The sequence below is a fragment of the Eupeodes corollae genome, chromosome 3 (genome assembly GCF_945859685.1).
Source record: "Eupeodes corollae chromosome 3, idEupCoro1.1, whole genome shotgun sequence".
Classification (NCBI taxonomy): domain Eukaryota; kingdom Metazoa; phylum Arthropoda; class Insecta; order Diptera; family Syrphidae; genus Eupeodes; species Eupeodes corollae.
Window position 1 is genome coordinate 85987884 of NC_079149.1, and position 26612 is coordinate 86014495.

General features: G+C 36.1%; 1 protein-coding gene across 20 annotated transcripts in view; it reads left to right on the plus strand.

The window, feature by feature from the left end:
* LOC129952571 (voltage-dependent L-type calcium channel subunit beta-1) overlaps window positions 1-26612 on the plus strand; it is a 76389-nt gene that overhangs the window by 36005 nt on the left and 13772 nt on the right. For 7 of the 20 annotated variants that reach the window (XR_008782335.1, XR_008782337.1, XR_008782334.1 and 4 more), the window contains 6 exons: window positions 852-968; window positions 11438-11659; window positions 11723-11843; window positions 20283-20782; window positions 20845-21012; window positions 26306-26423. Coding sequence is in view for 14 of the 20 variants with exons in the window: in XM_056065218.1 (XP_055921193.1) it covers window positions 852-968; window positions 11438-11659; window positions 11723-11843; window positions 20283-20782; window positions 20845-21012; window positions 26306-26423 (1246 nt within the window). In the remaining 6 variants the exon portion in view is untranslated. The remainder of the gene's footprint in view (window positions 1-851; window positions 969-11437; window positions 11660-11722; window positions 11844-20282; window positions 20783-20844; window positions 21013-26305; window positions 26424-26612) is intronic. The other 13 variants (XR_008782339.1, XR_008782338.1, XM_056065211.1 and 10 more) reach the window with 8 other exon arrangements.

Consider the following 26612-nt stretch of genomic DNA (forward strand, 5'->3'; position numbering starts at 1 on the left):
CCAAAATACCATTAACTAATTAATAAATGGATGTCTTCGTAGTATGTAAAGAACGAAAATATGAAATCATGATCACAGGAAGTATCTGTCAATTCAATTTGAAGTTTAATGTATGATGAAACTTTTCAATTAGGTACATACATTGGCCGCGTTCAATCTCGTGTTGAATAGGATATCTTGGATAGATGGATTTATACATACCTTGTTGAACGAGTTGGATAGCTATATTGAGATAGTTGTCAAAAAATAAAAACAACTTTCAGTTGTTCAAAAAAAGCAGAGAAACATTTAAGCTCCAAAGTGAAAAGGATAATTCAACTGATTGGTCATCTACAAAACGAGAACAAAATAAGTCAATTTTGAAGTTAAAAAAAAATAGATTATAATTAAATGACCTTCTAAAATTCGGAGGCAAATAGCTTCTTCATCGTCTATACAGAACATCCTCAAAAACAACTTCAACTAAAATTTTGTATCTTTTTGTTTACCAACAAATACAAAAAGCTGAAATCAATTTTCAAGTTTCTTCAAATTCAACCATGTGTTGAATCAGCTGTTCTGTCAGATACCTACATACCCCAGAAATTCTTGGATACCTTTGGATTCCTTTTTTGACAACTCAGCTGTTTTAGATCAGTTGTTATTTTATATATAAAACACTTACAAAAAGGTATCCAAATAGCCTATCCGCCTGAGATTAAACGCAGCCATTTTGGTTTGTTTTTGACATTAATTAATTACTTACATTTGACAAACTAAAATTATTTATTGAATATCAAAAGAATGTTTCTTTTTTCAATTACTTTGTTCTTAAATTAAAATTTTTCAATTGATTTTTTTTTTGTTTCCAGGGTTCTGCCGATTCAAATTACTCACAACCGTCATCCGATCTGTCGCTAGACGAGGAAAAGGAATCGCTTCGGCGAGAAAAGGAACGACAGGCCTTAAGCCAGCTGGATAAAGCAAGGGTAGGTAACATTTTTGTTCTCATAAGAATCTTGAATTATATATAGGTACATTATGTACATGCAAAGCACAGTGAAACTATTTGAAAAAGGACTCAACTTAGGAATGGGAGATAGTATTTAAGCTGGAATTTAGTTCTTATCATTGCGTTAAAAGTCGATTAGTTATGGAGCGCCAAAAGTAAAAAAAAGGTTCTTCGTGATCATCTCCGGATCTATAGGTCCAAAATTATCAAGCATAAAATTTGATAAATCATTTTTTCAAACGCTTAACCATTTAAGAGATACAAGAGCAAATAAAATAAAAGGCTCAACACAAATTAAATTGTTGGTATATTTTTTCTTTAAAATGACAGTTTTCTAACCTTTCACTTAAAAATAGAGCATCGAGTCAACATATTATTATCTTTTTATTTTCAAAAAGAAGAATAGTTAAGATAACTTTGATTCAGAACCCCAGGAATAGAGTAGGATGCTCAAAAATGAAGTTCAACCACATTTGTCCTTCCCATTACAAAACATCATTTTAAGTAATTCATCTGAAGCCTTCCATACCAAATTTTTGTAATTAGCTTCAGACATTTATTTTTAAGCACCCAAGACCATTACTGGCGTTCGGAATCATGCACATACCATTATGTTTTTTGATTAGAGACACAGTTTAGATAAGATAACTATTGAACCATTTACGTTTTAAAAAAAATATTAAACCAGCTGACTACACTATCTAAATTGTTTTGAAGAAGAATTCCATCAGATAGCTATTTAATACCTTTCAGCAATTTATGGCTGAAACACAAACACGTTTAAGCTTCTGCTCCGTCCGCGTTACGATGGGCCTGCTTCTAGGTTGCTTTGAATGACATTTCTAGTATGAAATTTCTAAAATGGCACTTCTGTCAATAGCAAGAAGAACCGCAGACTGAGAGATGTTTGTGGTTCCGGGAGCTCAATCTTCGGAGTACTTCAATTTATGAGGAGTTTTGTTGGAAACTCATTTTCTGTTCTACAAAAATAAAACATATTTAAGAAAAAAATCTATAGTTATTCTATGTATGTTTCAATGACTTACCTTTTAACTTTTTCTAATAAACAATGGTTATTCCTAGAAATCCAAATGTATTTTGTTTGTTGACTTTTGTATAGCTGTTAAGTTGTCAAACAAAGCAAATGTTCAGCAAATTTAAACCAGAGCTTTCGTTTGGAGTCACGTTACACTACGTTCTTTTCCTTACTATTGTCAAACGAAACGTGAGGACAAAGCTTCACTGCTGTGATAGCACGCATTGAATTCCTATGGCCGAACTCGGAAACGTCAGGCGAAGCCGAAGCTGAAGCTTCAGCCATTAATGTCGTCAGCAAACATAAGACAAAGAGAAGAATTAATGACATAAAGATTATCATTTAAAAAAAGAAGAAAAAGTAAAGGTCCAAGGTGGCTCCCTTGGGGAACACCAGAGGTCACAGATACAGGAAGTGATAACGTCGAATTTATAGTGAAGTATTGGGTTCGATCTAACAAATAAGATTTCAACTATAACAAAATACTCGAATGAAAACCTTATGCTGATAATTTAGCTATTAAGATGTCGTGTTGGACTTTATTGAAAGCTTTAGAGCAGAAAGTTTAAATTGAAAACCAGATTGAAAACTAGCGAATTTTTAGATAAGTTGCTGTCGATATTCCAGAATAAAAACCGTTTTGAAACGGTGAATTGAAATCTTTGATTATAAAAGAACATTTAAGCTCTTTTTAATTTTAATAAAGCTCTATTCTTGCATAGTCTTTTATTAAACCAGGCAGGTTGAGATTTTTTCGAAAACTTTCGTTTTCAAAAATATGATTGCAAGGAAATGTATTTACATATGTGATTACTGATCAAATCAGAGAAGCCGCCTCTGATGTGCTGGGTTTCAAGAAACCACCAACAAGGAACCCCTGGTTTGATGAGGAATGTCGGCAGGAAAATGCAGCCAAACAACAGGCACGCAAAGATGCGCCGCATAAAAGGACGAGAGCTGCTCATGAGCTCTATGAGCAGAAGAGGCGAGAGGAACACCGACTTCTCAGAAGGAAAAAGAGAGGGCATGAGAAGCGTGTAGTCGAAGATGTTGAGAGGTTTAAAAGTAGGAATGAAGTTCGAAGGTTTTATGAGCAGGTGAAACGAAATTCACAGGTACATAAACCTAGAACCGAAAGCTGCAGAGACGAAAGATGAAACATCATAGTGGAACCGCAGTCAATGCTGAGGGTATGAAAGGACCACTTCTGCAGACAGTATAACGGCGACGACGAACCGAATTCCGCTGTCGGACAGGCTGATGATCCATTCAACATAGGCGACGAAAGCCAACAATCCCGTCCTCCCGACTTAGACGAAGTAAAGTTTGCCATATCTAAGCTGAAGTCTAATAAAGCCGCTGGAGCGGATGGTTTAAATGCCGAGCTCTTTAAAGTACCTTGAGATAAGATGGTTAAGAGCATGCACCAACTTATCTGTAAGATATGGTCGGAAGAAAGAATTCCCGATGAATGGAACCTCAGTATTTTTTACCCGATCCTGAAAAAAGGAGACCCTCTAAACTGCACCAACTATAGACGAATCAGTCTACTTAAGATCGCCTATAAAATCTTCTCATGTGAACGTCTAAAGCCCATCGTCAACAACCTGATAGGTCCTTATCAGTGTGATTTTAGACCAGGAAAGTCCTTAGTTGATCAAATATTCACATTACGGCAGATCCTGGAAAATACTCAAGAGCACCAAATCGACACCCACCATCTTTTCATCGATTTTAAGGCCGCATATGACAGCATCTACAGGGACGAGCTGTATAGAGCCATGTCTAGTTTTGGCATCCCTGCCAAACTCGTCCGTTTGTGCAGGATGACCATGGAGAATTCACGCTGCTCCATAAAGGTTGGAAACAACTTAACAGAACCTTTTGATGTCAAAAAAGGTTTTAGACAAGGTGATGCGCTGTCATGGGATTTTTTTAACATCGTGCTTGAAAGAATAGTGCAGAGCTCACACGTCAACACTAGGGGAACTATCTTTCAAAAGTCTATCCAATTACTGGCATATGCTGATGACATTGACATCATCGGAAGAACTCAGCGTGATGTCAATGGGGCTTTTGTGAGTATTGAGGCAGAGGCGGCAAAAATGGGTTTTACGGTTAATGAGGGCGAAACAAAGTACATGCTGTCGTCTAGAAAGCACATACAACACCGACGTTTTGGTCAAAACGTCACCATCGACAGACGTAACTTTGTCGTAGTAAAGCACATCGTCTATTTAGGCTCCGCTGTAAACTCAGAAAACAACATCAGAGCTCAAATCAAACGCAGAATAACTCTTGCTTACCGCTGTTTCTTTGGGCTAAGAAAGCAATTGAGTGGTAAAGTCCTCCCTCGAGGGACCAAAGTGTTGCTATAAGTTATGACATCTGGTCACCCCAATCATTATTTCTATTTGTTCTCAATGATTTCACTCAAAGAAACAGCTTTGATTTCAATTCCATAAATGCAAATTTGGTAAATGAAAAAAACGGCATAAACCGTTAACTGAACAAGAGAGAGCTCTTATCAAGTCTTTGATTGAAATCAAAAAGAACAAGCGATGTTTGGTACAGTCACATAGCTTTTAGGCTAGTCGATTCTTGTAAGCTGACCATTTCATATCGAAGTGTTTTAATTGTGTAATTTTCTAGTAGTAGAAAAATAAACTTATTTAAAGTTAAAAACGTGTAGTTTTATTTGGCGCCCAACTTTAAGTGTCGCGTTGCTAAACATCTTGAAAGATCAATTTAAGCAATAAAGTCGGCCAGTTTTCAACCGAAACCCACTCTGCCAGAACACTAAAGTAAAAAATATATACACTTAATAAACCTACCAAAAGACTAGTTTCAAATTAAAGTTCTTAAACGTGAACCGAAACTGCATTGAATAAATTGCAAAATTGCATAAAATCAATAAAAAAAGCATAAATTGAGAAACGTGAATCAAAACTGTAGTGAATAAAAAATTGCAAAAGCTGAAGAAAAAACTGAAACTGAAAAAAAAAAATGAATTATAAATTATAAAAAGTGAAACAAATATTATTAAAGAATAAATGATTTGAGTTCTTTTTTATGAAGAAGCCATATATTTGTGCTTGTAAATCTATAAATAAAATATAAAAAAACAAAAACAAAAAACAAAATTAAAAAAAAAAAACCCTGAACTTTGAGTGATTCATAAATTTGGACAAGTAAAAGAATCGTACAAAATTTACCAGCGAAAGCCTGAAGAGAATTTGATGTGCAGCAAACAATCGTAAGAAGATAAAAAGAGAAGAGCGTAGCAGCATTAATACATTGACTTAAACAACTAATTAAAATAATTATAAATTATTTACTTGTAATTTAAAAAAATAAAAATTATCTATTTTGTAACTAACATAATATTTAAAAATTAGCCTATAATTTAGTTTAAGAATACATTTTTGGTTTGAAATTTCGTTTGCCACCTTTCTTTAATTTTACTATAGTTATAACTTATAATATAACAAATTGCTAAATATTTTTTTGTTTACATTATTGAATATCTGAATTCTAAAAATTGTGCCAAAATGAATACTGAACAAATGAATGCCATCATAAGTGCTGCTGTCCAAGCTGCGACAGAGCAAACGAGACAGACTTTTAACAATACAATTGATGAACTGACAGTGAGACTTAGGCAGCTAGAAACACCAAGAGCCGTAGAAGTTTATCAACCAGTAGGGATTGAGGCAGGAAAAACTTGTGATGAGTCGTTAGACCTCGTAAAGTCTTTACCTGAATTCAAAGGGGAACAGGTGAGATACATTTCATGGCGTCAAGCTGCTTTTGCAGCTTATAAATTGTTTGAAGGGTTTGAGGGAAGTTCGAAGCACTACCAGGCAGTTGCTATTATAAGGAATAAGGTCGTTGGATCTGCGGATCAAGTCTTGTCTTCTTTTAATACTGTATTAAATTTTAAAGCAATTATGTCCCGATTAGATTTTACATATGCGGACAAGAGACCGGTATATTTGATAGAGCAAGAAATGTCAACCTTACGCCAGGGAAGATTATCAATAATAGAATTTTATGACGAAGTAGAAAAGAAATTGACATTAATTATTAACAAAACCATAATGGTTCACCAAGGAAATACAAGCTTAATTGATTCACTTAGCCAGAAATATCGCCAAGATGCGTTAAGAATTTTTATTTCGGGGTTAAGAAAGCCAATGTGCGACATTTTATTTTCATCACAGCCTACTGATATGCCAGGAGCTCTCGCCCTAGCACAAGAGTTAGAGTCAAATCAGGCGCGATATGTGTTCGCGAGCTCTTTCTCTAGCAGAAATGAACGCTCAATTAACCTCCCACCACGACAATACAGCAATGCCAACAACTATAGTTCGTTTAATTCTCCTCATTATAAGCCTTCTTCCTCTAGCCACTTGCAATCGAAACCAACTCAAATGGAAGTAGATCCGACTATTTCCCACTATAAAAATCCAAGCAATATATCAACACCTTCATTACAAAATCAAGCTTCATCCCAGGGCCGAATTTCTAACAATAATCAAGCACGATCTCAACAACTACCAAACCGAAATTCTAAATGTTTCCAACTAAAGAGACATCGCGATTCTGACAGACAAACACAACCAAAGTTTCAAAGAGTTAATCACATTCACCAAAACAAGTGTCGGCCTACAACCAGTGCAGAAAGCCGAGCTTATGCATACGATTATGATTCAGAGCCACAGTATGATGATGATAATGATCTCTTTGATTACCATTACGGAAACGGGTTGTCGGAAAATGAAGATGAACAGACAGGTAATGACAAGGTGTGTTGCAATCAAGAGTCATTCGATGAAATTAATTTTTTAGAGGAAAATCTCTCCTGCCCTATGTAGGTCGCACCCTGGCAGGTAGAGAAGTAAAGCTCTTAGTAGACACAGGTGCATCAAAAAACTACATTCGAAATTTCAGCTCACTGAAAGGTATCGTACCTATAAATAAACCTTTCGCTGTAAAATCTATTCATGGGACGAGCCATGTTACGTCGAAGTGTATTGTGAATATTTTTAATAGGAATGCAACTTTTTTTGTGCTTCCCACGCTAGAAACATTCGATGGCATTATAGGATTTGATTTTCTTAACGAAATAAAAGCAAAACTGAACGTTTCTAAGGGAATTTTGTTTTATAATGGGGGAGAAGAAAAATTATTGTACCTCTACTGTAGAGACGTAAATAGTACACAAGACAGAGATACTCCTATGGATGAAAATGAACTTTCCCAATTATTAACTCGAAATTCCAAAGTTTTTGCGGACGCCAATGAGTCTCTACCATTTAATACCAGTATTGTTGCTACTATCCGAACCACCGATAATTACCCTATTTATTCCAAATCCTATCCGTATCCCATGTCAGCATCCGAGTTTGTAAATAAAGAAATTTTAAACTTGTTAGAGAACGGTATCATAAGACCTTCGCGATCTCCATACAACAATCCCGTGTGGGTTGTTGACAAAAAAGGGAATGACGAAAGTGGGAAACGGAAAATGCGGCTGGTACTCGATTTTCGGAAACTGAATTCAAAGACCGTTAGCGATAAGTATCCTATTCCCAACACTTCAACTATTCTAGCGAATCTTGGGAAGGCTTCTTTTTTTACCACCATTGACCTGAAATCGGGATTTCATCAGATAAATCTTTGTGAGCGTGATCGAGAAAAAACAGCTTTCTCTATAAATAACGGAAAGTATGAATTTTGTCGGCTTCCATTTGGACTCAAAAATGCACCCAGCATTTTCCAAAGAGCAATAGATGATGTTTTGAGAAAAGAGATTGGGAAATGTTGTCACGTGTACATAGACGACGTTATAATTTTTTCAGAAACAAAAGAGCAGCACTTTCGAGACATAGAAACCATTTTACAATTGCTTTACAAGGCCAACATGCGAGTTGCACCAGAAAAGTCGAGATTTTTCAAAAAGGAAGTAGAATTTTTAGGCTTCGTAGTATCAAGCAAAGGCATTAAAACTTGTCCTGATAAGGTAAAAGATATTGTCGGCTACGAAACTCCTAAAACCCTTCGCAGTTTGCGGTCTTTTCTTGGACTGTCTGGGTATTACAGAAGGTTCATACGTGACTATGCCCAAATCACAAAGCCTCTTACAAGGTATTTACGGGGTGAGAATGGCAATATTAGTAAAAATCAGTCAAAAAATAAAAAGGTTGAGTTGGACGCGGAAGCACTTGAGGCCTTTGAAAAAGTTAAACAAATATTGGCCTCAGAAGACGTTTTGCTTTTATATCCCGACTTCAACAAAGCTTTTGATTTGACTACTGATGCCTCGTCCTTTGCGATTGGAGCTGTCCTATCCCAGGATGGTAGGCCAATCACTATGATCTCTAGAACTCTCTCCTCTACGGAAGAAAGTTTTGCTACCAACGAGCGAGAACTATTAGCCATTGTTTGGTCGTTGCAAAAATTGCGACACTACTTGTACGGAGTCAATCGGCTTAACATCTACACAGACCACCAGCCGTTGACTTTCGCTATATCGGACAAAAATCCAAACACAAAACTCAAGAGGTGGCGGGCATTTGTAGAAGAATTTTCACCAGTGTTTCATTACAAGCCAGGCAAAGAAAATTTCGTTGCGGACGCGTTGTCCAGGCAGTATTTAAACACACTTCAAGAGCCAGGAAACTCCAATGCATCAACAGTTCATAGTGAAGTCTCTTTTACTGAAACAATACGTTGTGTCAAAAACCCTTTGAACTGTTTTCGCAACCAGCTAATTGTAAGTAAAGGCCCGGAAGCACTTAAAACGACAAAAATTATTTTTAAAACTCAATTGAGGCATTCCATCACTTTTAACAATATGGAAAATCTAATTAATTTGTTGAAAGAAGTTATAAACCCCAATTGTGTCAATGCCATCCATTGTGACTTGCCTACACTCGGTCAAATTCAAGACAAACTTATATCCATGTTTCCGTCTGTAAAATTTGTACACACCAAGAAAATGGTTAATGACATTTTCAACCCAAATGATCAGGCGGAAATTCTTTCGACTGAACATAATCGAGCGCACAGATCTGCTCGTGAAAACGAGTGCCAGATTTTAACCGACTATTATTTTCCAAACATTCGTAAAAGACTAAAGGAAATTGTATCTAGTTGTGCGATATGTAAGGAGGCAAAGTACCAGCGACACCCACCAAAACCGAAAATAGGGAAAACTCCTGTACCGACCTATTCAGGTGAAATTATTCACATCGATATTTACTCAACAGCGGGATCTCATTTCTTGACATGTGTAGATAAGTTTTCCAAATTTGCTGTGATAAAACGAATTAAATCACGGGCAATAATTGATGTAAAAGAACCTATCCTAGAATTATTAAATTTGTTTAAGGATACAAAAACAATTGTTTGTGACAACGAGAAAGCATTCACTTCTGAAAGTATTACATCACTGTTAAGAGATCACTTTGGAATAACCATGTATAATACACCACCTTTTCACAGTGTTACAAATGGACAGGTAGAAAGGTTCCATAACACTTTATCTGAGATAGCAAGGTGTATAAAGTTAGAAAAGGATATAACCGATACTTCTGAACTCCTTTTACTTGCCACGGTCAAGTACAATAGGACGATTCACTCAGTAACTAGCTATCGACCGATTGATGTAATTCACTCTATTTCTCCTCATTTACAACAAGAAATTAAAGAAAGAATATCTGAAACTCAACGGAAAGATCTCGTTTATCATAACAAAAAAAGATTTACTTTGACTTATCATCCCGGTGACGAAGTTTTCGTTAGAACAAATAAGCGAGTTGGAAATAAGTTTCGCAAACTGTTTATTAAAAAAATAGTTCAAAAGGATCTGGGAACAAAGGTTCTAATCGACGGCAAATTGGTTCACAAGGAAAATTTGAGATAGATGTTCGTTAATAGGTGTTCATCAAACGTTTTGTTCAAAGTTAAAATTTAGCTTATCATGAAAGAGCTAAAATGTTTAGATCCTTGCTCTAATTAATTTTTTTTTTATTAGATAAATCTGATAGATTCACAGATGATGACAATTTTTGTTTAGTGAAAAACATTTTTGATTAAAATATTAAGGCGAAAATTCTATTTGTTTTGTTTTCTCTCAACTTTAAATTTGTTTCTAATCGCAATTATTAAGAACAAGAAGTATCTACTAATTTTTTTTTAATCAAAATATTAAAATTTATAAACCAAATTTTTGAAAAATATCTTTAAAAACCAATGTCTTTATCATTATAATATTTGTTTATAAGTGTACAATAATTATTTGAACATAAAGACGAGGACGTCTTCATTTAAGAAGGGGAAAAGTTATGACATCTGGTCACCCCAATCATTATTTCTATTTGTTCTCAATGATTTCACTCAAAGAAACAGCTTTGATTTCAATTCCATAAATGCAAATTTGGTAAATGAAAAAAACGGCATAAACCGTTAACTGAACAAGAGAGAGCTCTTATCAAGTCTTTGATTGAAATCAAAAAGAACAAGCGATGTTTGGTACAGTCACATAGCTTTTAGGCTAGTCGATTCTTGTAAGCTGACCATTTCATATCGAAGTGTTTTAATTGTGTAATTTTCTAGTAGTAGAAAAATAAACTTATTTAAAGTTAAAAACGTGTAGTTTTATTTTATATAAGACCCTTATCGTCCCCGTCCTGCTATACGGTGCAGAAGCATGGACTATGACAAAAGCGGATGAAAGTACCTTGGGTCGGTTCGAGAAAAAAGTTCTTCGTGTGATCTACGTCCCGTATGCATCGAAGAGGACTGGTTAGGAGAAGATGAAACGACGAGTTGTGCAGCGGCGTAGACGGCCAGAAGGGTAAAAGTCCAACGACTGAGATGACTGGGTCTGGTAGAGCGCATGGGAACCAATGCTCAAGCCCGGAAAGTCTTCGAAACCACACCTTCAGGACAGCGCAGTAAAGGAAGACCGCGAATCATGTGGCGCGCACGAGTGGAAAGTGACCTCACCCAACTTGGAGCACGAAACTGGAGAAATCTAGCTAGGGACCGAGCTAGATGGAGAAGTTTGTTGGGTGAGGTCCTAGTTCAAACAGGACTATAACGTTATAAGGAATAAGCATAATTTCATCAGGGACGGAAACCCAATTGACGTTATACTCGTACAATTTGTTAATACCATTGGGCCTATAAAATAGGATTTAATCGTGAAAAAACGGTCTTCTTTAACTTACAACGCGAAAACAAAACTTTATGAGACTTTTTACACAATGTTTAGAAAATTAAAAGAAAGCTTTAAACTAATTAATATCTCTTATTCCGAGTTGAAGTCATTATTCCTAACACACAAAAATTATGTTAAACTAAAATTATAAAATAATAATATTTTTCTTTCACATTTTTAGAGTAAACCCGTTGCGTTCGCTGTGCGAACAAACGTTTCATACGATGGCACGCAAGACGACGACTCGCCCGTCCAAGGGAGTGCGGTGTCATTCGATGTTAGGGAATTTCTTCACATCAAGGAAAAATATGACAATAACTGGTGGATTGGCAGATTGGTCAAAGAAGGCTGTGATGTGGGATTTATACCCAGCCCCGTTAAGCTAGAACATATTCGAATGCAGGTTAGTAATCGTGATATTACAAATACTCGAATTTTAAAAGTTATTAATTATAATTTTGAACAGCAGACATCGGCGGCTAGATCTTCAAGACTGTACGCGACAAAAGGTTCCTCTAGTGGGAACTTAGGTGGCTCAGGAGTACCAGGTGCGGAGCCATCACGAGGTAGCACACCCCCTACACCTGGTATGACACACTTTTCATTTCCTCGTTTTCTGTTTTTTCATTATTTTTATTATTTATTTTTATTTTATTATTTTTATTTTTATGTTTTATTTTAAGTTTTAAATTTTTAGTTAAAAAAAAAGATTATTGAAAATTAGTGTAAAACAAACAAATGATTACAACTTAATTGGAAATAATACTCGTTAAAAAAAAAGAAATAGTTTCTTGAGTAAATCTAATGAGTCAGTTAAACAAATATAATATTAGACGTTGTTAGAAGACGATGTTGATGTTGCTTTTTAGTTAAGTAAAAACTAATTTTTCTCAGAATTTAATTGCCAATAAATCAACAAAATAAATCGAACAGGTTTGGTGTTCCACGTTTAAATTCAATATTTTGCTTAGGTAAATTTCTAATTTGATAATTACAATATCTCGTTTTAAAACTTGTTTATTTTTGAAAATCAAGTGAGTTTTTAATAAAAATGTAGGGTCAGTTATAGCTTTAACATACGTTTTAACACAATTTAATTTTCAGGTAAATTACAACATTTTGGCCTTTCTTTATTGAGTATGGAATATTTTATTTTTATTTTTAAACCGAACTTGTCTCAACGATATCTTTCAACAATCAAAATACACTTGGCAGTATTCGACACCAAGTAGTGTGGGACTCTTAGCCACTAAAACCATTAAGACCAATCTTGAAGGATCGACTACAGGTTTTTCTTTCTTTAGTTTGTACAATCACTTTGGGGAAAGTTTAAGCTCTTAATACTTTCCCATGTTTTTTTAGACCATAAGCTCATGAGGCTTGGTTCTTCTTATTCTCCAAACATGGTTTAATATATTTAAGACGGACTCCATTTCGGAACTAGTATGACTCTGCAGTCTCTGGTTGTGCGATACAGAGTATTTTTTAACAACTTCTGTAACCATTTTCTATTTGTAAGTCACGATGTGGAACGGTATTTCTTATGTACCTAGGCTCATTAGCTATTCCACAAAGGACTTTGTTTTGGAATTTTTGAATGATTTTGGTATTTATTTTCTTTGTACAGCCCCATAATTGCATTCCATAGGTCCAAACAGGCTTTAGTACTTGACTATACAGCATTATTTTGTTTTGGATTGATAAATAAGAGTTATTACCAAGCAACCAGTACATTTTTCTATATTTCAAGTTTAGTTCTTCTCTTTTCTTTTTGATGTGCTCTTTCCACTCAAGCTTTGCATCCAAAGTCATTCCAAGGTATTTGGCCGTATTGGCGTAAGGTACAGCTTGATTATTAATGAATATTAGAATATTGTTTATTTTTTATTTGTAAAGTTTTAAAGATTTTGTTTCATTGACTTTGATACGCCATTTTTCGGTCCAAGCTCTCACTGTGTCGACGGCATTTTGTAGTTTTACTGCTGCCTTAGAGACACATTTGTAGGGTACCAAAATTGCGGTATCATCTACAAAAGTAGCCACTATGGTGTGATTACCAACTGCAATATCCCTTGTGTATAGTAAATACAGGGTAGGACCTAGGACACATCCTTGTGGTACACCGGCTTCTATTTTCTTCAATTCCGAGTATTCTTGATCGTACCTGATCGGTCTGAGATGTACGATTTTAATATTTCAAAGTACTGCCTGGGAAGATCCCTTTGCAGTTTGTACTCAAGTCCCTCATGCCAAACCTTGTCAAAAACTTGAGCAACATCTAAGAAAATAGCTGTTTTTCTTCTAAGGCTTTTTCTATTACATCCAATATTCTATGAACTTGGTCTATAGTGGAATGTTTATTTCTAAAGCCAAACTGATGGTTTGGGATTAACCTTCTTTTTTCTATGATTTTGCTAAGTCTCTTCAGAAGCAGTTTTTCAAAAACTTTTGCCATAATTGGTATAAGCGATATTGGTCTGTAAGCCGTCACTTCTCAGGTGGTTTACCTTGCTTTGGTATAATGGTCCAATGGAGCGGGACATACCGGTGCTTAAGGCATGCATTTATTATATATTGGAGTTTTATGAAGGCTTTCAATGGCATTTCTTTCATAACCTGAGCAGTAATTAGATCGTAACCTGGTGATTTTTTATTTATTAGTTGATGTTAACACATACTTTTTATTTCTTTAAGTCTTACAATCCGTATTTCACTTTCATCTATCTTATCAACAAACTGTAAGCTATTTTCAGCTGCATTGGATGAGTATGGCTTAGAAACATTTACAAGATTTCTTGAGATTTCAAGGGCGAGTTTTGTAACTGCGGTCTTTTCAGGCGCTTGTCTGCTTTTCATAGCGAAAAATCGGTTGAAGAATCAGTCGTTAAATTCCTGAGGAATGTACTGAGTGAATCATTTTTTAATTTGTAAATTTTTTTTTTAAGATTGTTGCTTACGGATAAACGTTATTTTATCATTTAGAAATCTAGTATTTTGCAATTTTCTTGGAGCTCTTCTTTTCTCTATTATCAACTCTCTTACCTCTAAAGCATATTTCTATTTCATTTTGTCGTCGTTTAGAAAATGTTGGAGTACTTTCTTCAGCGGCATGTTGCACATCAGCAATAAATGGTCAATTTTCTCGATTGTATCCATGGGAGATCTTAAATTTATAAAACTTTAAAGCCTTTCTCTAAAATCACTCCAGTTTGTTTTCTTATTTACAAGCTTTGGATTACTTTTTTTCTAGTACTTCGGATTCACTTAGTGATAGAATCACTGGAGTATGATCTGATGACAGGTCATAATTTCCTTCGACACTAATGTGATTTCGTTTGATTCCTTTAGCTACGAAAAAGTCAATAAGGTCTAGTATTTTGTTAGTATAGAAAATCCAGTAAGTTGGCGACCTGGAGGAATAGAATTCGCAATTGTATTTACAGCCTGCTTATAAAAGTCTTTTGCCTTTTGTTGATATAAGTCTTGAACCCCAATGGGCGTGTTTCGCATTGAAGTCTCCGCCAACAAGAAATTTATGCTCAAGAAGATTAAATAGATCTGTATAGTCTTCTTCTGTCGGGGAGCGCCTTGGTGGGCAGTATATAGCTGCTATCTTTAACTCTTTCTTTTTCATACCGATACTAATGGTTGTTACTGCATATCTTCACTAGTAATCTTGGTTACTTCATAATGTTTTAAGCTTTCTTTTATACGAATCGCCGATCCACCTCTTGCCTTGTCAGCTGGATGTAGAGCGTGGTATCATGAATAGTTTTCTATTACATTATCTAGACTTTGCAGATTGGAGAAAGGTATAATTTTGAGGTTAAGTTGAGCGCGAACAATTTATTCGTTGCAGTGTGGATGGGTTGTGGAACGCGAATAGAGTTTGACAGTTCGTAGCAAACACACTGCAATTCGTTACTACCAAATTGTTTTTACAAAATTGTGTTGTTTTAGAGAACAAAATGCAAATTTTATTATTCTAACACAAGTGTCAATTGGTTAAATAAATAAATTGGGTGGCGCAACAGTCCGTTTGAGAACTAGGGCCTAGTGACTGACAACTCTCAACCATTCCTGTGTGCGAGTACTGTTGTCAGGGATGGAAGGGACCTACAGTTTTTAAGCGGAATCCCAAAGGCAAATTTGAGAAAGCCCTTTTAATGACAAGAATTACTCTTGGAGAATTTGTCAATTCCTCGCAGGAGGCAGTACCCGTTAAAAAAACTTCATGTTTCATAGACAGGGGTCGAACCCAAGACCTCTCGCATGATAGTCCAACGCACTAACCATCGTGTCAATTAGTTTCTTATAATTAAAATGTGTTTTTGTTTGAAATTGACTTTTTGAAATGTGTAAAATGACGTTTGTTCGTCCATCGTTCATTCGTTGTTCGCTCTCATGTGCAAGGCCTTTAAGACTCCTTATTCTACCAAGGTGCACGTATCCAAGGCAATATTCGATTTCTTCCAACATTTGAACAAGCCTTTTAACCAGTGGCAATGAACTCGGAGACATGCACTTAAACAGTGTATTATATTTTTTTTTTCAATTGAACTGAAACTTTAAGCTTTCCTATAGGATTTTCCAATAAGCGGATTTTTGAACAGGCCGCTGTTAAGCGAGCTTTAAATTTTGAACTTATCATTCTTTGCCATTATTGGATGAGCAAAAACAAGTTTGGAGTCATAGTTCATAATTTTGCAAGAAAAGCTTCCTGTAATTTCCTAAAGATGTCATCACAGCATTGGCAACATAGATCTTGAGATTCAACATTTGTAGCCTTTTCTCTTTGAGGGATTATGCCATTGCTTCATAGTCGATTCAAACCCTCTAATAGAAAATTTAACCTCATTCTTCCTCCAGAATATCAGAATTTAGTTATGATACAAGCATTTGGAGGTTTTAGAGGTCAATATCATTTTATAGAAGGTACTTTACTAGAACAAAAGCGAGCGGTACCCAAAAATTAAAAGGGTAAAAGTGTGATTGGCATTCTTAATTTAATATTTTTGATCTATGAAGCTTTGAGTGCCTTGAAAACGAATCTGATAAAGAATGATGTATTTTTTTAGTTAAAACCACTCATTCGCATCCAATAAAAGCTGTAACTGACCCCCTTTTTCAAGTTTTGAATACTTTTCATTTTATATAATATTTTCTTATTTACACATTTATACATAACCGTATACATATACACAACATGACACAACTCAATAGGTACTTATACATTTATATGTCCCATTAAGATTTGAGCTTTTAGTCTAGTCTTCTACAAGCCAAGCTTAAACTGAAAAGCTCTCAGGAATGAGGCAATTTCCAAATGGTAGACCGAGTTTAAAAGAGATTTCCAAAGATATTAGGTTTTTTAAAACTGTAAAAATATTATGATTTCATTAATTTGATTCAGCTGTCGCAAATACAAAAACACAGATTTCATTTTAAACTTTGTTGAATGTTATCGAAAATATGCGGGGGGGATTTTAGGAGGAATCGAGGGTGGATCCAGACTTTTATTCAGAAGGAGGGAGGTCACGCACTTAATATAAAGACAAGTTCTTGGGCACCGCTTAAAAATGTTCTTTTATATTCTGGATATAGGAAGGTGCCAGAATTAAAATAACATTACTTATTATTTGCCATTTTCAGTCTGCTTACTCTATTACTTACTTACTTACTATTGGAGCTTACTTGTAGATAACTCACTACAAAACTTTAAAATTACTTACTTACTTACTTAAGGTGGCGCTAAAGTCCGGGGCGGAACTGGCCTCAACCAACATGCGTCTCCATCCAGCTCGGTCCCTAGCTAGCTGTGTACAGTTTCCCACTACAAGTTGGTTGAGGTCTTCACCCACCTGCGTACTCCACCTGAGTCGCACCGTCCCTTATGATTGGATTTGAAGGCATTCCGCACTGGAGCGTTGATCTCCATTCGCTCTACATGGCCTAGCCATTTAAGCCGTTAGAATTTAATTCTGCTAACTAGGTCAGTTTCGATGTACAACCCGTACAATTCGTCGTTATATCTTCTCCTCCATTCTCCATCTATGCGTACGGGACCAAAAATCACCCGAAGAATTTTTTCTCTCGAAGCATCCTAAGACGCTCTCATCTTTCTTTCACAGGGTCCAGGCCTCATCGCCATAAATGAGAACTGGGATGATGAGTGTCTTATAGATGGTGATTTTAGATGCTCGAGAGAGGACTTTACGTCTCAATTGCCTTCTAAGTCCAAACGAGCAGCAATTTGCAAGAGTTATTCCTCGTTTGATTTCAGTGCTGGTGTCGTTGTCTGTGTTAATAGCGGTGCCTAGGTAGACAAAGTCCTTAACTATCTCGAAGTTATATGTAGCTGTCCATGGTGACGTTTTGTCCAAGACGTCGTTGTTCAATGTCCTTTTTTGATGACAGAATATACTTGGTCTTGCTCAAAAACGCTCCACTGACATCATGCTTTGATCTTCCAATTATGTCAATAATATCGGCGTATCTGAGTAATTGGATGAACCTTTGGAAGATTGTGTCTCTAGTGTTGACGGTTGAGTTTTGCATAGTTCTTTCCAGAACGGTATTGAAGAAGTCGCATGACAATGCATCGCCTTGTCTTAAACCTTTTTTAACATCAAATGCATCGGTGAGATCTTTTCCGACCTTGATAGAGCAGCGCGCATTCTCTAGACATTGACCTGAAGAGCTCTGCCCTATGGATGCTGATATACGAGGTTTTAAAATCGATAAATAGATGGTGGGTATCGATCCTGGGTTTTTTCCAAGATCACCCGTAGCGTGAATATTTGGCCGATAGTGGACTTTCCTGGTCGGAAGCCACACAGATAAGGACTTATCAGGTTGTTGACGAACGGCTTCAGACGTTCACATAATACGGCAGAGAGGATCTTATACGCAATGTTAAGGAGACTGATGCCTCTGTAGTTGGCGCAGTTTAGAGGGTCTCCTTTCTTATGTATCGGGCACACTATGCTGAGATTCCACTCATCGGTTGCTGATGAGTTGGTGCATGCTCCCTACTATTTCGGCTTGCTGCTTTAAATAGTTTGGCAGCGATGCCGTCAGCTCCAGCAGCTTTGTTTGACTTAAGTTTAGATATAGCTATCTTGACTTCGTCGAGGTCGGGAAGGCAGAATTAGAGCGGAATTCGGTTCGTCATCGCCGTTATATAATTTGGAGAAGTGGTCCTTCCATATTTTCAACATAGACTGCGGTTCCACAACTATGTTCCCCTGATCGTCTTTACAGGCTTCGGTTCGTAGCTGGTACCCTGAATCCGTTGTCGGAGGTGGTATCGTGCAGGCTGTATCTCCCGATTGTGCCACCAAAGATGTCTTCTCTTCCTAGCTTGGCGTTAAAATCTCCTAACACAATTTTAATGGCATAGCCAGGGCACTGCTCATATGTCTTGTCCAAGAGCTCGAAGAATATGTCTTTGGTGTCTTCATCTTTTTCCTCTGTTGGGGCATGCGCGCATATTAGGCTTATGTTAGCGAATTTAGCCTTGATGCTTTTGTCGTGATGCGCTCGCTCAGTTTAGGGCTTCCGCTAATTGTTCGGCTGCACGTGGTCTGTTAATTTCGTTTGGGGTTGTCAACAGGGATTCCGTCCGTATCCGAGGCTTGTTGGTGCTTCGCAACTAAAAGTATTTTTTACGTGGTTAGGAAGTCACCCCGACGGCACAAGCCTCAACCTGGAAGTTCAGATCATTAGTATAACTTAAAGCACGGGGAGCCAGATAAACTGCTCCTTACAGGCCTGGGCTCCGAATAAGTAGGAGAGGTGCCTTAGTGGAAACAGCTCTCTAACCCCCCCCCCCCCCCGCCCCCAAACAACTGTCCACTGGGGTTAGAACCCAATCTCCAGTTGAGGTACTAGGCACCCGATGGTCACCGCAGAGGTGAAAAAGGTCTACGCTTTCTCCCGCTGAGCATGTAATATTATATAGTATTTAACTTAATGGGTACTTGTTAGGAATAGGGTCAAAAACAGACTTTTTTATATATATGTATATATACATACATATTTTATTCGCCTAAGTCCTGGCCTTAGAACTCTCATAAACAGTTATCCACATAACACCAAACACCAAAACATGAACAAAAACATAATTTTTTTAATTGAATTTTACACATCGTCTTTTCGAAGTTATTTTATTAAGTATTTTTTTTATTATTATTTATTTTAAGTTCTATTTTAATTTGGTTTAACTTTTAAGTTTATTTAATTCACTTTACATTTCGTACACAGTCCTCCACAGTGCCTTCGTTATAGACGATAGGCGGCTAACTCAACCACGCATGCTAATATACTCTTTCGTTTATATATTTTGTTTAATGTTGACTTTTGAAATTAAAAAATTATAGCTTCAGTGCACGGTTTTATATTTTTCGAATCCTAAATTATATCTGCTTAAAGTTTGTGTTTTGCAAAAATGAAATTCGTTAGCAGCTAGTTTATGAGTAACACTGAGCTTTTTTTTCTTTAAGTAGCTGAATTTTATTAATTCTAGCAAACAATAATTTCTTAGTAAAACAAAAAAAAGTCCTCTTCAATACTAAGGTGTTTGTCATGTATTTAAATCATCTCAGTTCTGTGTCATTCTGTCATTTCAATTTCAATTTCAATCAACTCTGCAAAGCACTCCAATTTCATAAACAGAGAGTTAAAAATTGATTTCCTAACATGATCTCATATATTTCTTCCAAACTTATAACTTAATGCAACATCATCTCTCAAATTGATAACTTCCCTTTAGTCATACCTATAGTTAGTTAATTTAGCAACAACAACAAATAATTCAATAAACACAAATCAAATATTAGATAAATCATTTTAGTCTAACTTTTCTCACATACTAAAAAAAAATAAAACAAAATAATTATGATCAAAAATCAAATCAAATTCAAATCAAATCAAATCAATTCAAAAATTAATCACTATGGCGCCGTAGTGAGTAGATTCACAATTTCATCAGAGAAAAAATTCGTATTTCTTGATACTAATATTAGGCGACGAATCAGATTCCATGGGACCATCACGCCACGGCAAAACACCCCTGGCCACACCACCAACAAAGGAAAAGCGTAAACCGTTCTTCAAGAAGCAAGAGACATCATCACCTTATGACGTTGTGCCATCAATGCGTCCTGTTGTGTTAGTGGGTCCAAGCCTTAAGGGTTACGAAGTCACGGATATGATGCAAAAGGCTCTGTTCGATTTTCTCAAGCACCGATTCGAAGGCAAAATAATAATAACACGTGTTATGGCGGATATTTCATTAGCGAAACGTTCCATAATGAACAATCCGTCAAAACGTGCCATTATGGAGCGATCCAGCAGTCGATCCGATTGCCTATCCAAAGTACAAGAGGAGATCGAAAGGATATTTGAATTGGCGAGGACTCTGCAATTAGTCGTACTCGATTGTGATACAATCAATCATCCGTCACAATTAGCAAAAACTTCACTAGCTCCAACAATAGTTTATTTAAAAATTAGTAGTAGTAAGGTGAGTTTTTGTTTTTATATTGTTTTTAAATTATTATTTTACTTATACAAATTTCTTTGTAGGTTTTACAGCGATTAATCAAATCACGTGGTAAATCCCAGGCGAAAAATTTATCCGTACAAATGGTCGCCGCTGAAAAATTAGCCCAATGTCCACCGGAAATGTTCGATGTCATTTTAGATGAAAACCAATTAGAAGATGCCTGTGAACACATTGCTGAGTATTTAGACGTAAGTCATAATTTATAATAAAATGATTTCAACGATTTTAACGTCTTGCTATCCCTTAACATTTCCCTTACGTTAAAATTAATAAAATGTTTTCAGAAGACGAAGTTTTCGAATTATTTGAAGATTTAGGTTAGGTTAGGTTAAAGTGGCTGTCCGTGAGTGAGTAAGACACACTAAGGCCAGTTTAAGTTCAATGAAACCAGTTTACTTACTCTGGCTCACAATCCATGAAGGGTCTCGGCCTGAGATACTGCAGTCTTCCATCGTGAACGATTCCTCGTATGCACTCTCCAGTCACCGAGACCAAGCGCTCTGGCATCCGCAGTCACTTGGTCCTTGTACCTTAGGTTCGGTTTTCCTTGTCGTCTTGAACCTGGGGGCTGGGCTGAGAAGACTTTCTTGGCTGAAGCGTTGTCGTACATTCGCTCGATCTTGGCCTTCTGGACTACATCCAGATCTTGGTACAGCTCATAGTTCTCGGTTGTATCTTTTTCTCCATTCGCCAGCGTCGCATACGGGACCGTAGATAACACGAAGAACTTTTCTCTGAAAGCGACCCAAGGTGCTTTCATCCGCTTTTGTCATAGTCCATGTTTCTGCGCCGTATAGCAGGACGGGGAGGATAATGGTCTTATATAGCAACACTTTGGTCCCTCGAGAGAGGACTTTACCACTCAATTGCTTTCATAGTCCAAAGAAACAGCGGCTAGCAAGAGTTATTCTGCGTTTGATCTCAGCGCTGGTATTGTTTTTGCGTTTACAGCGGAGCCTAGGCAGACGAAGTCCTTGACTACCTCAAAGTTACGTCTGTCGATGGTGACGTTTTGACCAAGACGTCGGTATTGTAGGCCCTTTCTTGACGACAGCATGTACTTTGTTTTACCCTCATTAACCGTTAAACCTATTTTTGCGCCTCTGCCTCAATACTCACAAAAGTCCCATTGACATCACGCTGAGTTCTTCCGATTATGTCAATGTCATCAGCATATGCCAGTAATTGGACAGACTTTTGAAAGAAAGTGCCTCTAGTGTTGACGTGTGAGCTCTGCACTATTCTTTCAAGCACGATGTTAAAAAAATCACACGAAAGCGCATCACCTTGTCTTAAACCTTTTTTTGACATCGAAAGGATCTTTTAAGTTGTTTCCAACCTTTATGGAGCAGCGTGAATTCTCCATGGTCATCCTGCACAAACGGACGAGTTTGGCAGGGATGTCGAACTTAGCCATGGCTCTATACAGATCGTCCCTGTATATGCTGTCATATGCGGTGTTGGTGTTCTTGGGTTTTTTCCAGGATCTGCCGTAATGTGAATATTTGATCAACTGTGGACTTTCCTGGTCTAAAACCGCACTGATAAGGACCTTTCAGGTTGTTGACGATGGGCTTTAGACGTTCACATGAGAAGATTTTATAGGCGATGTTAAGTAGACTGATTCCTCTATAGTTGGTGCAGTTTAGAGGGTCTCCTTTTTTCACGATCGGGCAAACAATACTGAGGTTCCATTCATCGGGCATGTTTTCTTCCGACCATATCTTACAGATAAGTTGGTACATGCTCCTAATCAACTTATCTCCAGCTGCTTTAAAGAGCTCGGCATTCAAGCCATCCGCTCCAGCGGCTTTATTAGACTTCAGCTTAGATATGGCAATCTTTACTTCGTCTTAGTCAGGAGGACGCGATTGTTGACTTTCGTCGTCTATGTTGAATGGATCATCCTGCCTGACATTGAAATTCAGTTCGTCGTCGCCGTTATACAGTCTGCAGAAGTAGTCCTTTCACATCCTCAGCATTGACTGCGGTTCCACTATGATGTTTCCACTTTCGTCTTTGCAGACTTCGGTTCTAGGTTTATGTACCTGTGAATTTCGTTTTACCTGTTCATAAAACTTTCGAACTTAATTCCTGCTTTTAAACCTCTCAACATCTTCGACCGCACGCTTCTCATTCCCTCTCTTTTTCCCTTCAGAGAAGTCGGTGTTCCTCTCGCCTCTTCTGCTCATAGAGCTCATATGTAGCGGCGCTTTGCGTGCCTGTTGTTTGGCTGCATTTGCCTGCCGACATTCCTCATTAAACCAGGGGTTCCTTGGTGGTGTCTGCTTGAAACCCAGAACATCAGAGGCGGCTTCTCTGATTGCATCTTGGCAATGTTGGCACTGGTTTGCGATACATTGTGTTGGCGGCAAGGAACTTCGAGAGAGGTTACTTGTAACTCGGTCGGAAAAGGATTTGGCGATCTATGGCTATTGTAGCCGTTCGACGTTGTACCTTCTCCCAGTACCTCCTTGTTTTGCATTGGTTCTGGAAACCCGAAGTGCTACCTTGGCTACGACGAGGTAGTGGTCCGAGTCGATGTTAGCTCCTCAGAAAGTTCGGACATCCATGATGCTGTAAGCGTGTGAAGTGAACTTAGATTTGCGATTTTTCAAATTCAAATATGGCATAACAGGCCCAACTCTATTTATCATTTTAAAAGAAATGTGTTCGGTTTTGCCAGAAGAGCTTAAATAAAGTTAAATCTATCATCTATCATAACGGTGATTTTCCATAACAGCCTATCTCAAGTTAAGAAAATTTAATTTTTCTTCTATTTGGGGCATATCAGCCTATGTTGACTTTAGAAAAACTTGATAACGGCAGTTTTTAATTATGGACAGACTATAATTTTCTTATCTTGACTTAAGTTTTTATTCCCTAATATTTTTTTAAGAAAATGCAGAGTAAAGTTGGGTGTCCATTTGAGAGTAAACGTGCTACGAGTCGCTCTCAAGCTGCTCTCGAGAGTGATCTCGTAGGTGGACAAAGTCTGGAGAGTAGCTCGCGGAAAGTTGACTAATTACTCTCGACATTCGATCTTTTTGAAAGTCACTCGCAAGTGGACACATGTGTTTACTACTATCCGAGATACCGGAATACCAACACAGTTCGTATTTTGCGAGTAGCTGTCGAGAGTAAAAATAGCAAAGCAGTGGAAACTATGTCTTGTTCATATAAATTTTATTTGAAAATACATTTTTAACTTCCTATAGGAAGTTTATCTCCGTAACAATTTTGTGCAACGAAGAATTACGTTTTTAACAAATTTTGAGAAAAATCGAATTAACAGTTTTTTTTACAAAAAAAAAACTAAAAAAATACTAAAACTTGGTAAAAATTTACTTTCGACTCAAATAGCTTCCCATAGGATGTTATTGTAATGGGTCCGATTTGTCAAATTGAAAATTTTGACATTTCTAGACGTTTCAAGGTCCCTAGAGTCAAAATAAAAGATTTTAATAAAGATGTCTGCGTACGTCCGTACGTTCGCGACGTTTTTTTCGTCGTCCATAGTTCAAGAACCAGAAGAGATGTCGATTTCAAATAAATTTCGTTATACAGATAATAAGGCAGAATGATACAGAAAGGGCACTCAAGAAAATTGCGTCGGCGATTTTTTTACCATAGCAGTTTGAAAAAAAAGGTGAAAATTTTGGTTAACCCTAAATATCTTACGAACCAAAAACGCTAGAGACTTAAATTAAATTTTTTATAACACATTGTAACGTGATTTTTTGAAAAAAAAATCCAATTAACGTTTTTTTTTATAAATCAAAACAACTGAAAAAAAATGTTACGACTAAAATACCACAAAAACTATTTTGTGCAACGAAGAATAATGTTTTTGACATCTGATAAAATTTTGAGAAAAATCGAATTGATAGTTTTTTTACAAAAAATAAAAACCTAAAAAAAAACATTACTCAAAGTTGGTAAAAATTGAATATCGATTCAAATATCTTTTCAAAAACTTGAAATTAAGGCTTCAAACTTATTTTACTTATAAGAAATATTGTTTTCAACATTGAAAATGTTGAGAAAAATCGAATTGACAGTTTTTTACAAAAAATAAAAACCTAAAAAAATGAATAAAAGTTCGTAAAAATTGATTTTCGACTCAAATATCTTTTCAAAACTTAGAGATATTGGCTTTAATTTAATTTTATATATCAAAAAATATTGTTGTAAACATTCAGTAAAATTTTGGAAAAAATCGAATGGACTTTTGACTCAAATAGCTTTTCAAAAGTTAAAAATATTGGCTTCAAACTTATTTTATTTCACAGAAAATATTGTTTTCGATATTCAGTAATTTTTATATAAAAATCCAACAGTCCATTTTTTCATAAAAAATAAAATCTACAAAAAATAGTACGCAAAGTTGGTAAAAATTGATACGAATACATATAGAAAAATTTTATGCAAACCAAATCGACAGACGGGATGGGATGTTATAAGTGTGGGTCGCATTCCAGCCTCATTTTTAAGAAATAAAATCAAATGCTACTAAAATTGGTAAAAATTGTTTTTCGACTAGTAATCTCGTCGTACAAAAAAAAAAATTGAAATCAAACTATTTCATCAAGTGCAAAATGTTGTTGGTAGTTTTTAAATCTTTTAGAATAATTAAACTGACAACTTTTTTAACAAAACACAAAAACCTACAGAACTTTTAAGCAATGCAAATCGACAGACGGGATGGGAAGTTATCAGTGTGGATAGAATACATGGCCAACTGATAATATGCTAGCAGAAGAAATCTATCAAGTGGACACGATTATGAAAGTACTCTCAGCAAGAAAACTCTCAATATTTTAGCAGAGAATTCCCGTTAGCAAAACTTCTAAAATTTGGCTCTCAAATGAACAGTCTTCCGAGAGTTTCTCTCGAGCTTCTCAAATGGACACGCATCTTAATATTAATCTATCTAAAGATATGTTTGTATGGCAAAGCAAACTAAAGATACTTAAAGAACTTAAGTTGAGTTATGAAACCGAAGCGACGTTATACAAAAATTATTTTTTCTTGAGTTGAGTTGTTTTGGAAATTTTTGAAAATTGACTGAGGTTGTTAGGTTTTTTGCTTATAACTTCTGTTTGAGATACAGACGCACAAAATTGAGAGGGTATAGATCTTGATATTTTGAACAGGATTATGAACAAAACTTATTTTCGTCGTTATGGTTTGTGGCCACTGATCTGTCAATATCGAAATAACTTTAAAGACTTTAAGAAGAAACCACTAAATAGGTCACGTAGTCAAATTAATCCTGGGTTTTTATATTTCAAAAGGTCATTGTCCTGTTTTGATGGAAGAGAGTAATGGTTTTATTTTCTTCTTTCTTCCATTTAAAAAAATTAAAATTGAAGCAATATTATCAAATTATGAGACAAATATGGCGCTTAATCAAGTCAAATTATGTTTTTTTTTATTATTTCAACAAAAAATAAAACTCTGTTTATTTATGTTCATCAGACGTATTGGAAAGCAACCCATCCGGATATCAGAACGGCTCCTTCGATACCAAGACCTTTGCAATCTCAGGAAGCATCACCATCAGCGGAACAAGCGCGAATGGGTCCAACACCACCTGGTAAGTAAATGACCAAGAGTTCTTTCTATAAAGAACAATTTATTATTATAAAAGAAATTCTACGCTCATATAATTTTAAAGCAAAAAGATTTCATACAATTCTATCGAGTCTTATTCATTTCAATTTTTTGATAACCTTTTTTATTTAAAAAAAAAAATATTATTATTTTTTTGAACAAACAATTATTT